The 13363-nt window shown below is 35.9% G+C and overlaps 1 protein-coding gene across 1 annotated transcript in view; it reads left to right on the top strand.

Moving 5' to 3' along the window:
* The window catches only part of CFTR (CF transmembrane conductance regulator), a 151802-nt gene that overhangs the window by 44701 nt on the left and 93738 nt on the right, over positions 1 to 13363 (top strand). Inside the window, exon 10 of the mRNA XM_063101034.1 lies at positions 1517 to 1708. Within this exon, the coding sequence (XP_062957104.1) occupies positions 1517 to 1708 (192 nt within the window). The remainder of the gene's footprint in view (positions 1 to 1516; positions 1709 to 13363) is intronic.

The following is a 13363-nucleotide window of genomic DNA, read 5'->3' as shown; positions in this document are numbered from 1 at the left end:
TGTGGGGACTCCATGCAAACAGCCAGGTGCAACGTCTTGTCAAGGCTTCATCTGGATTCTGTTCCCATCCTTGATGTTATCTTAGGGTCCTGCTTTCGGGTGGAATCAGCGTAGCTTTACTGATGTCTTCCTTGGTTTCTCTGGGTCTGGATATTATGTGTCTTGTGGCAAGTTGGCAGCTCCAGGCTGACTGGAAGACAACTTTACATTTATGTAAATAATATCATCTTGCCCCAAGGTTCAAAATATCAAATACCCTGGGAAAAGAATGAACTCAGAGAAACGCATGCTAAGAAAAGAATTACGTCCCCCTCCCACCCCCACACCCCCACCCCCGCCAAGCTCATGCAGTTTTAGGTCCCAACATGACTTCAGTTTGGCTCACTTCAACACTGTATCATTTTATGTTTTGTTCTATGTTTTTCTTTCCTTCTTTTATAAAGTTATTGTGTTGTCTCTTGGCTTTGTGAATTTGTGAATGTGTGTATGTGTGTATTCTGATTTTTAAGAAGGTCTATATTTTTATTCTAGTGATTATGATAATAACTTTACGTTAAATCTTTCATTCCCTGTCTTTAGTTCACTAATATGAATTCTGATAAAAATCAGTGGGGTTTTTTTTTGTCCTCTGCTACCTCTTTTTCTTCTACTCAATTTTACTCAGTATTATTATCTTTCTTAATATTTATCTTTGTATTGTTAAATATGCTATTCTTCTATTACTTGATTTGTCAACTTTAAATGATATCCTTTGGCTTCCAGCATTTCTTGATAAGGCAATCAGCAAATTTCCTCTACCCCCCATATGCATACTCCATTTCCTTGGTTTTGTTTATTTGGTTTTACTCATAAATTTTCTTGTTGTCAGAGCATTCAACATGTTTAAATCCTGTTCCTCAACTCTAATTCTCCTATTAGTTTTAATTTTAATTCACAGTTATATAGTCTTTGCTCACTGATAGTCTTTTTGAACTATCATCTCTTGGATGATTTTATATTCAAGAAAGCCTCATGGGAACAATATTACCTGAATATACCTCTTTTTACCTAATCTCTCCTTTGTAAGATGAAGATAATACTGAATCTACTTTGTAGGATTATTGTGGAAATTTAATTTATTTAATCTTCAGCACAGATTTACTTAAGATTTTTTAATCTTTAGAACAGCACCCAGCACAGAGTGAGCACTCAGTAAATGTCAGCTATTACTAATCTTTCCCAGACATCCTGCAACCCCATTCCAACAGTCTGAATTAGGTGCCCCTTCTCTGTGAACCTCTATCATGGTACTTGTCACCCTGTATTGTAATTGTCTCTTTTATTTGCCTTTGTATCTTCTGTGCTTAGCAGAGTACCTGGAGCAGGAAGTATTTAAAAATTTTGAATTAACTGAGTTAAAAAAATCTTTAAAATTCAGAATAGATACCTCTGCTTAGGATGATAATTGAATACAATTAAATCCTGAGAACAATTTGATCAAATGACTTAACTTAATAACAATGTTTTTTATTTCCAGACTTCACTTCTAATGATGATTATGGGAGAACTGGAACCTTCAGAGGGCAAAATTAAGCACAGTGGAAGAATTTCATTCTGCTCTCAGTTTTCCTGGATCATGCCTGGCACCATTAAAGAAAACATCATCTTTGGTGTTTCCTATGATGAGTATAGATATAGGAGTGTCATCAAAGCATGCCAACTAGAAGAGGTAAACAATTACATAAAAAATATCTGATTATGCATGTGGAAACTTCAGACTATCCAAATCATGAATTTAGATTCCTATTCAGTCAGTCAGTCTACATATATTAGAGTTTCCTCTATGGGTAAGCTACTATAGGTAGATCAATTAATAAAACACATGACTCCTGTTTTAAAAAGCTTGTAAATACATAAAACAGATGCAATTTATTTTTTAAATGATGGGCTGGTTTTGTCACAATAAAAACTCTTTATGAAATGGTGAGAATTTTTTTCACTCAGTGAGACAAATATCTTCAGTGGACATTTATATAGCATGCATTTTTAAAAGATACTCCAAAAATTACATAAGAGTATTTTGATAATTTTAATAACATCATACCTAATGGAATGAGCATTGACCTGCCAGTAGAAGATCAGAGAGATAAAATTATGATTATATCTTATCTTTGGCCTTGAATATATAACCATATAACCTCTAGTGATTTCAATTCTCTGAGACAGAGATAAAATGAAGATGATGCTATTGACTCATTTTATAACAATATTGGAGATTAATTATATGGAAAGTATTCTAAGTGAAGCCAGTATGTGTATCTTGTGCTGTTTGATACATCAATTATATGATGGTGGGTTCAATAATTATTGGTGTAAATGTTAGGGCAGAGAATATATTAGAGAATATATTATTATGAAGTTTATTGGCCATTTTGTCTGACTAGTAATCCTGATTCGAAATCAGTATCTTTGATAGATGGCATTGGGACTAATGGATTCCTTTTATCAACTTTTATCCAAAAAAATTACAGTGGGAATAAAATGAAGCTAAAATACAATACACAAAATATGGAAAAAAGCTAGTTGTGGATTATAAATTGCAATTCTTATGAAAGAGGGCTGCATGCTTACATAAATGCCTCTTCATGTATACACTGATTCACTTAACAGTAGTTTTTTAAAGCTCCATTCTTTTATTTTCAATACACCCTGAGAGTGTAATGAAAAGAAAAGCTATCCTATAGAAGTATTAGATTTACCCTAAAGAAATATTTATCATTCCTCAAAAGCCCTTCTTCCAGGAATAGTATTTCACAACCTGGAGGTTGGAACACTCTGGATTTGTTACAGAAAAAAATCTGAGTATTTCTAGAGAATGCAGATATTTGTCTAGGAGCGGCCTGGGATGTAGGAGTGGTAGTTCCTGGCAAGGTAAATCAAGAGCTTTATTTGTTTATGAGTAGAAAAGTATTGGAAGATTTCTGGTAGACTTTATTTTTTTTGCTTTGAGTGTACATTTTCCTATAGAAGTGATTTAATAAATAGTGGTTTGATTTCCCAAGTAGACCTGTAAGAATATATTTAACCCAAATATAGCTTAGATATGTTAGTAATAATATATTCAGAGTTATGTGTTTCTCCTCCATAGGATGAGCATTTACTGACTTCTAAACACTGTGCTAGTTCCTGGGAATACTGAGATGGATACCCATTTTCTGAAGGGTTTACAGTAGAGTGCCCTATGGTTATGAACTATTGTATGGAATGTGAAACACATCTCAATAAAGTTGTCAAAAAAATGAAAGAGGAAGAAGAGCATATTCTTCCTTTTTTTCTGATTGCATGACCAGCCTTAAAGTTATTTTTAAAGTGCATAATTCATTGTTTTTTTTTTCACATATTCACAGGGTTATACAACCATCACCACATTTTTGTCACTTCTAAAAGAAACCTGGTACCCATTAGCAATAAATTCCTGTTCCCTTGTACTTAACACTCCCTACTCCCAGCCCTAAGCAACTACTAATCTACTTTCTGTCTTTATAAAATTGCCTATTCTGGACATTTCACATAAATGGAATCATACGATAGGTCTTTTTTGCTTAAATAAGCTTTTAAAGTAGAAGAAGGTATGGAGCCTTCATTTAACAAAAATTTATTAAGACTTACTTCATTTTATACAGTGTACTGGGAACCAGAGATGAAAATGTGAATAGAACATGATCAATATACTTCAGGTGTTCATGCACTAGTGGGAGAGATAAATATTGATGAAGAATCTAATTAGTTCTGTAGAAAGTGAAAGAAGTGTTTTTACTGGAGTAAAAGGAAGGAGCATGGACTTCCTCTGGGTCTGCCTATTGTAAGGAATAACCTCCAGATGGAAGCACAAGGCTGATATCCTGAGAATGATTCAACGTAGAATTTCTAGAGTAATATAAATGAAACTTATGGCCTTGGGGGAATTTTTTGATTAAGAACATTCGAGCTGCCAATAAACTAGAGAGAAAGTTAGGTTGATGTGAAGAAGTAGGAGACTGATGAGTAAATAGGCACTGGACTGTTGAGAAGATTAGATGCGATACACATATAAGGTGCCTAACACACCATCTGGTACAAAGTAGCCATTCAGTAAATGTTAGCTTGTTTCCATTTCCCTTTGAATTGGTGGATACTGTTAGACAGCATGACAGAGGAGAAATGCCATAGGAAAGGGCATCAAGGAAATGACTCTTCAGGAAAGAACAGGGTTTTTCTCAAGAAATTAGAAGAGGAGAAATTGGTTTAAGATTAAGGATTTTTGGAACAACAGGAACTGGAAAGGGAACAGGTAGAAATGCAATGGGTTTAGGAATGCAGGACATGGAGGTGAACTACACAGAACTGAGACATCTGTTCCAGGCCGAGGGATCACAGGTTTTGCTAACAAAGTACCAGTGGAGAATGCCACCAGGTAGGATTTAATGAATAATGATAATGACCTCCATTTTGTTTTTCAATGGACAATTTACTCTTCTTCCTCTTTGCCTAGGATCAAATAAAACATTTGGCTTTTTATTTCAAAAAAATCCCTGAGTTGCTACTCTCTTCTGACCTGCTGACTTTTGCAACAAATTTAGGCCTTCTTGTTCATCTTATGATATGCAGAAACACCCAGGCATTTCCTAAATTCCTTGTAGTTTAAATTTGCAAATGTACTGAGTGCAGGGAGAACATTAGCATGTGCTATTCTCTTCTCTATGCTGAAGGTTTCATGTATGAGGGTACTTCAAAGAGTTCGTGGAAAAAGAGAATTAAAAGATAATACAAATCTTTCTGTGAACTTTTTGAACTACCCTCATATGTAGTTCTTATCTATCCAACTACATGGTGGATTCCTTGAGAACAGCAACTCCAAAAACTTTATTTTGGTATACTCCACCTAGCTCACTGATAGAACAGTAAATTCTTGTTGGATGACTGTTTCGAAAATGTTTTGAAGCAGGTATGTCGGTTGCAAGAATTTTGCTCAGAAAATGTTTTTCTGTGAGCCTCACAGTCTCAGAGTTTGAGCAGATTATTACATGGGAGCACATGATTGTTGGGGATCGCATAAAAGTATCGGAAGTAGATGGTGCTAGTCTATCCTGACAGTCAAAAATCAGAAGTTCCCCTATTTTCAGTGACTTAAGAGTTTCTATTTCTGTTTTTTTGCTTTTGTTGTTAAATAAGTGTTCTCACCTTTGAAAAGGCCAGTGAGAACCTCAATACAGTGTAGTGCCTGTGTGCCAAATGAAGGTTTTATTTTTGAAGTGTGGAGGATCATAGGAACATGAGATACCTACAGAATCCTTGATTATTAAACAGCTGGTGCCAGCACAAGAATCTCTCAATATATTCTGTATGTGGCTCCTATCACCAAATACAAACATTCATGATGCAGTATGTTTTCATTTTGACCCCAAAGTTGATCTACTTCTTAATGTGTTACATCTAGACTTGGAACGAGATGGGAACAGAATATTCTTTTCCTCATTTTTTGTGTTTTTGTTCAGCTCTAATATCTGCAAAGCTCTTGCGTATGTAATGATGCTCAGTGTCATAGGAGTAGGCAGGTAGGTGTAAATTTGTCTGGATAGGAAAAAGCATATTTCACATAGCAGAACATATTTCACATAGTTTTCTGATTTCAGTTTGTTGTTGGAAATTTTTTACTCGGTAGCATAGCTTAAAGACTTTATCATAGGAGAGGGCATGAAGATAGTTCTATGTTGATAGAATAACTTGTAATGTACAGCCATGAGTGGGCAAGTCATGCTCAGATTCTTCACCTTCAGTCCTTTTTTTTTTTTAGGAATATTTCCATGTCCTGATTTATGAATCCTACTTTGAATCTAGATTATAGTACAATGGATTCCTAGGCAAATTGAGCATTATTTAAAAAACACTATTATGTATTTCTGTGTCCATTAACCTATCCTCCCATTTTTCTTCCCATGTACCCAGACTACCCTTAGAGTCCTCCTAACTATTTGTAGTTATTGAACCAGCACTGGAGACTTTGCTAGCTTAAAAAGAGGAATCAATATATTGGGCCCTAGTTAACTTACTTATCCTTTATGAGATTATAATCCTATTTTGCTATTGAAAGAGGGACAGACTACACTGTTCTCTAGCTCTTTTTATTTCTGAAACACCATTTCTCCAGCACTTAACTAATACCATAGTCTACCACATAGCCCCATGGCTGACAGGAAGAGAATTTTAGGCAAACCAGTGTTTGGGTAACCAGTAATTGGACTGTCTGTATTCAGTGACTTGTTCTCCTGTAAAAGTACCTGGGTTTGGAGAAGTAATTGACTTTTATAGTAGTGCATGGTGGTGGATAAGGGTGGGGAGTGTAAGAAGGAGTCCTGGGGCTTAGAATGTGTAATTGGCTTCCACAAAGTTGTTGCAATACTTTTGGAACAGCAAAATAGTCCTCATTAAGTAAATATTTCTCATGACAACCATTTCATATGCATTGAAATAAAAATATTTACTGTGTAAGTCGAAGAACGTAAAATGTACATGTGTTTTCTATTCCACTACTGCTTGGCAGTTTTCATATTTAAGTCACTAGAAGAAAAAATATGGGAGGGAAGCTGGCAAGAATTTATTTTTAAAAAAACTTGGGAGGGAAATTGGCAAGAAGTATGACAAAACTTGGGAGGGAAGAATCAAAGAAATGAGTTAACAACTGTTCTGGAAAATAAATTCCATCATGCAGATACCACATAACTAGTTAAATTTGAATTTGACCTCTGGATTTCCAGGTATGGCCAAAACTAACCTGTAAGAACTTGAGACTTAACCTTTGGATGGTCAACCCACCACTAAAGGAGAATTCGCAAATGTTCAGTTGGGAGAACTAAAAATAAAAAGATGCCATAAGAATTAGCATTTGTTTTTAATAGTACCCAAGACATAATGGCCATCTAAAACAGATATTTGAAACACATTGAACTATGTCCCCTAACCCAAAATAAACCACATTAAGTGACTGTACCTTGAATTACCTGTAATTTTCTACTGATAGGTAATTGAGTTTGAAAACACTGACATTTATTTACTGTAATATGAAGCAAGAACATTTATTATAAAACTATTGAACCAGAACCAAACAGGAATGCCATAGCATTTTGTGAACTAAACTATTTCACTTCATTTGAGCCCTGGAACTTAAAATAAATACTGGCTAACCTCTATGAACAGAGCATACATGTCAGCATAGTGCTAAGCACTATGAATTGGTCCATTGAATCTTCACTTTCTGCTAATCTAGTGACAACTTTGCCAAGAGTTTTCAGTCAAAGTGAAAATGTGCTGAATTCTGAAAGAGTGAGCTAGGTTTTAGGGGTTAAGATCTCAGTTCTGGAACTAATTTTTAGCTCAACAAATGAGAACTCTTAAGTCTCTGAAACCAAAATATCCCTAAGATTCCTCCATGTAAAATTTGGGCAACTCAACAGACCAGTAGTATATGAGTGTAATTATAATTGTCTGGGACTAACCTATGCTGTGAATAGACAGTGAAATTGAGACATTTAGGCCAGGCCTTCATATTTAAAACACAAAATTTTAAAAAATCATTAAATTTTCCAAAGATAAGAGCCATACTTATCATTATGTATATATGCCTGATGTTTCAACCCTTTTGAAGAACTGAGATTCTGGATCTGTACTCTTAGAGTTTTCCATATTGAAGAGATGTCTAATTTAAGAAGATTAAGAGAAGATCTTACACCTTTTTAAAAATAGAACCTTACACATAGAAGGGACCTCAGAAATCTCTGGCTAAATCTGAACATCTGCAGCTGGTTCGGGGCATCTCACTAGGCTTCTGACTCTGTAATCATAGAGAAGTGTTCATAAAGACTTTCCCAGGAAGGGAAACTTGGTGTTTCTAAAAATTGAGTAGGAGTATTCTCTAGACAAAACAGCCCTTGAAATGGCAGAATGTATTACCTTTCAAAACCAAGTCTATAATATCTACTTTTCATTTACAAAGTTTAGTTACCCTTGATTCAGATTTGATAAATTAAAAAGATTTAGATTTTAACAAATATTAGTTGGGTTCCTACTATGGACATAGCACTGTGTTATGCACTCTGAATGCTGCCTGCAAGTATAACAAGGGTCCTTATCTGTAATGAATTTTTGACTTATATTTTTGGGGAAAGTTATATATATATATATATCCTCAAGGGGTTTTCATTCTAGTGAAGAAAATGAACAAGTTAAAGCCAGTAAAGTTTGATAAATTCTATATTTGTTAATATAGGGTTCTTATGTAAGTATAAAGAAGTAGCACTTAATCTGATCTTAGAAGGTCAGAGAAGGTTTCCCTAGAGGAAGTGACATCTAAGCTGAGAGATGATGGATGAGTAGGAATCATGTGAGTGAAGAAAAGGGAGAACATTTCTGAAGAGAACAGAATGTGCAAGACCTGGAGCCAGGAGAGAACATTGCACTTTTGGGGAGCTATAGGTAGTGCAGTAAGGCTGGGGTCTGGAAAGGAAGGGGCAGATGGTAAGAGCCGAACTGGGAGAAGGAAGTTATATCAAGAAGGACCTTATATGCTATATTAAGGAACTTGAACTTTACATTGAGGTCCATTGAACTCACCAAAGGTCTTCAAATTTGGGAGTGGTGAAGTGATCAGATTTGCATTTTATGAAGATGTCTCTGCCTGCAACACAGAGAATGGATTATTCGAGTAGGAGCAAAGCTCGTGGCAGGGAGATCATTTACGAGTCTGTTGCAGTGATTCAGGTGAGAGTGATGACCTGCTGGGTAGGAGGCAGTTGGAAAGAGAAGTAAATTGGTTCCTGAGATAATCAGAAGATTAAATGGGTGAACATAGTTCACTATTCAGCATGGAGGTGGGGGAGGACAGGAGGATTCAAAGATGATGTCAGGTGTCTTTTAAATTTTAATATATTTAATTTATTTTAGATTTTTTTCCTGCTTTATTGAGGTATAATTGGCAAATAAAATTGTATATATTTGCCATGTACAATGTGAAGTTTTGATATATGTGTACATTATGAAATGATTACCACAATGAAGCTAATTAATATATCCATCACTCTCCTAGCAATTTTCAAGTATACAACATTATTATCTATAGTTAACCGTGCTGTACATTAGATGTCCATAACTTATACATCCTGTCTAACTGACACTTTGTACTCTTTGACTAACATCTCTCCATTCTCCTCTCCTCCCCATGTCAAGTTTCTATCTTGGGTAGTTGGGTGGGTAGTGGTAACATTTGTTGAGGCAGGTTGGTAAAATGAAAACAATGTGCTCCATTTTGGAAATGCTGAGGTGACTAAGAAACTTTTGAGGGGATCTCTCTGGGCTTAGGAGAAATGTCTGGGATAGAGATGGACATGAGGAAGTCCTCAGCCTATGGGTTATAAATGAAGTCATAGGAGTAGATAATCTCACCAAAGGTGAGTGAGTGTAGTACACCAAGATTCCAGTGAGGACAGATCCCTGAGGAATATCAATATTTAGGAGGTATCCAGAGAAAAAGGGGTCTGTGAAAGATACCACAGAGGAGACAGAGTCAGGAGAGAAAAAATCCAGGAGAGTGTGATACCATGTGAGAGAAGAAAAAAAAAAATGTTTTAAGTGATAGGGAAAGCTCAATAATGGTGTCTACTTTGGAGAGGTCAAATAAGATTAATAGGTACACATTTTATTAATTTCTTTAATTTTACAAAAACTCGTGCACATCAGTAAGAAAGAGATGGATAACCTAACAATAAAAAAATGGACGAAGCATATGAGCAGAAAATTCATTAAAAATATTCAAAGCCGTTCAACTTATTAAAAGGTGCTCTGTTTGATTCATAATTAAATTAAAACAACAATGACCATGACTAAATGACAATAGGAGGGAGCCTGAGGTGAACAAGTGGTTGAAGATTCAGTACAAACAAGGGATAACTTATACCACACGGAGACAGAAACCACAGAATGTGTTTGGGGAATTAGACTCAGAGAGGTGAAGGAGACCCTCTTTTGATGAAGGAGTATGAATATAGGTAAGACCTTGTGGATGCAAATGTGAGGTAGGGTGTAATGGGAAGCTGAAGAAATTCATATTTAGTCATTAATTTAAAAATTCTTATTGAGATACTACTGCATGGCAGGCATCATCTAGAAAATGAGGACACAGTGATAAAAAAAGGCAGTCCCTAGTTTCATGTAGCTTACATGCTACTTAGAGGAGACTGGTTATAAACAGGTAATAAAAAAAAAAAATCAGTAATACTTTTTTAAGTGGTAAGTACAGTAAAAACAATAATAAGAGGGTGATGTATATAGTGCCAGAGAGAGTGCTTTTCTGGACCTCTTCATTCTCTCCTCTTCTGGTGACACAAACTTCTTTGTCTGTGCTTCCATTTCTCTTTGTTTCAAATGTAGTACTCATCATATTACTGTTATAGAGTCATCTCCCTAATGAAGGCAGTGGTATCTGTCTCTCTACTTCCCAGAAAAAACAAAAAGCAAAAACAAACAAACAAAAAAGGCAGAAAGATGGAAAGTCCTCCATTTCACTGTCATGTTTCACATAACTGGTGAAATTCAGTTCTCATATTCTCTAGCTGCAGAGAAGGATGGAAAACCTAGTGCTTAGCATTCTAGTCTTGGAGCACAGGAAAGTAGCCTGGGAGGAGAGTAATTGGGTCTACAGTGTCCTCCACAGTTGCTTTTCTTTATTGGAGCAGTGCCATAACCAAAATAATATTTTAGCAAGATTCATCTAGTGTCAACATGCAAACTGGAGTTGGGGATAATGAAGATGTTGTAGTTAGAAGTTAATGAAATATTGTTATTCATGTTTTTTTAAAAAAGGGGTGAAAATTTAAAAGACTTGCTCAAGATCACGTGCCTCATAACTGGTGGGACCAGCAATAAGAATCCACATCTATTGACTACTTGTTTTTTTGCTGTGCACTATCAGTGTTGCATATCGGAAAAGAAACTCTGTCTTAGGCTCTAATGATTATCCTTTGAACATCGCTGACTTTTTAAAAAAAATTACTAAGAATATTCATGAGATACAAAGCTAATTGTCACCCCTTCTGCCCATGATGTGAGGGCCAGATTCATACTGGGGGCATACCCATTATGAGAAATTACTATTGTACCCCTTGTCCCCACCCAATTATCCCCCAACCTCCCTTTCCTTCCTCCTCTCCCTCCCACACCACTTTGTAGCCCTAGGAATGTTCCCTCCCTCTGTTGGATCACAGCACTACTGTGGTCTTTCTTTTCTGCCTTCCTTTCTCTCTTAGCTCCCACATATGAGTGAGCACATGCGATATTTATCCCTCTGTACTTTGCTTATTTCACTCAACATGAGTTTCTCTAGGTTCATGCATGTTGTTGCAAGTGGGTGTATTTCATTCTTTTTTATGGCAGAAAAGTATTGCATAGTGTATATATACCACGGTTTCCTTATCCAGTCATCCATCGATGGACATGTTGGTTCCATATCTTGGCTATTGTAAACAGAGCTGCAGTGAACATGGGAGTGCAGGTATCCCTTCAACATGATGATTTCCATTCCTCTGGATATATACCCAGAAGAGGGATTGCTGGATCATTTGGAAGATCCACCTGTAGTTGTTTGAGAAACCTCCAAATTGTTTTCCATAGTGGTTGTACTAATTTACATTCCCACCAACAGTGCAGTATTCCCATCTCTCCACACCCTCGCCAGCATTTGTTATTCACTGTCTTTTTGATTATAGCCGGTCTAACTGGAGTGAGGTGGTATCTCAATGTGGTTTTAATTTGCATTTCCATGATGACTAGTGATGAACATCATTGACTTTAAGTTAAAACTTCATGCTAGTTAATTTCACCATTATTGCAATAGTATTATTAAACCATCAAGTCTATAAATTTGGGGCCAGCCCGTGGCTCACTCGGGAGAGTGTGGTGCCGATAACACCAAGGCCACAGGTTTGGATCCCATATAGGGATGGCTGGTTAGCTCACTGGGTGAGCATGGTGCTGACAACAGCAAGTCAAGGGCTAAGATCTCCTTACTGGTCATCTTTAAAAAAAAAAAAAGACTATAAATTTGCCATATGTGAGGGAGATTCTGATAACAAAGATTAGTGAACTAATGGTATTGAGAATTCCATGACATAGTTTTGATAAATATTTGCAGGATAGTTATTTTCATGTAAATAATACTTTCAAGCTACCATAATCATAAATGAATGTATCTTGGGGAAACCATCTATTCTAACACACTTGAAATTAAAATGTCAGAAAATTTCTTTCTACATCTTCTCCCATTCTTTCCTTTTCTTCCACCCCTGGAGCAGAATCTTTTCTTTTCTTCATGCCTTATAAACTCAAATGTAAAGTGTGGAAGTCCAAGTAGGTGGGCAGTCAGCACAGGAGAGGAAGCCTGCTAGGGAAGGTTGAGCAACTCATGGTCCAAAGTCAGCTCTTGTGAAAATAAGGATCATGACAGGAACTTCAGAGGCAATGGCTGGGAAAGTATGAAGCCCTTCTCCTGAGGAACCGAAATACAAAACAAGAGACTTAGTTACTAGGGACCTGGAAAACATGTTAGGAAATCTAGAGCAGAACCAAGTTCAAGATAACACAGATGTATCAATGAAGTACTGAGAAAAAGTTCTTTTTCAGGGATTAGATTTGCCCCAGCATTTTGGGTGGGCAGACCAAGAGGCGATAGTTAAGGAATTAGCAGCTCCTAAATGCCCTCTCTTATACCAATTGAACTAAAATCATCTAGAGAGCTTTCAAAAGCTATATTTTGAAGGGTCATTTGAGAGATTCTAAAATCTTGAGTCCAGAAATCTGTTAGTCTAATGTAGAGTAAGAATATGATAAATAAAATTCTTTGTTTGTTTCAGGTATCTTTTCTAACTTCCTTGAGGACACTTACCCAAAATGACTTGTGTACAAGTCTTCTTTTAAAAATGCATGATATTAATTTTTAAATACAAATATAGACCTACACACAGAAATAAACACCAAAGAGGCACAGAGATACTAACAAAGTTATATACTCACAATTTTATATATATATAACTGAATATTATAGAGTTTAATATTAGTGACAAAAAAAGACATTATTACATCCATTATATTAGCACTTTTTGTTCTTCTGTTGTGTCCAGTAAAAATTGTATTGGAATCTGAGTTTTCTGCTATAAATTTGGTCAGTAGCTATCAGTGAAGGAAAATCTTTTGTTTTTCAAGTTGATCAAAAGTTCTCACTTCTCATGCTTTCTAGCAAGGATCAATCTTTAGCCAATATTTCTATATACAGCTATTTGTATTCAAGTTTGACTTAGGTCAA

This window comes from Cynocephalus volans, chromosome 6 (genome assembly GCF_027409185.1).
Source record: "Cynocephalus volans isolate mCynVol1 chromosome 6, mCynVol1.pri, whole genome shotgun sequence".
In the NCBI taxonomy this organism is placed as follows: Eukaryota; Metazoa; Chordata; class Mammalia; order Dermoptera; family Cynocephalidae; genus Cynocephalus; species Cynocephalus volans.
This window is presented reverse-complemented; position numbering and strand designations above follow the sequence as displayed.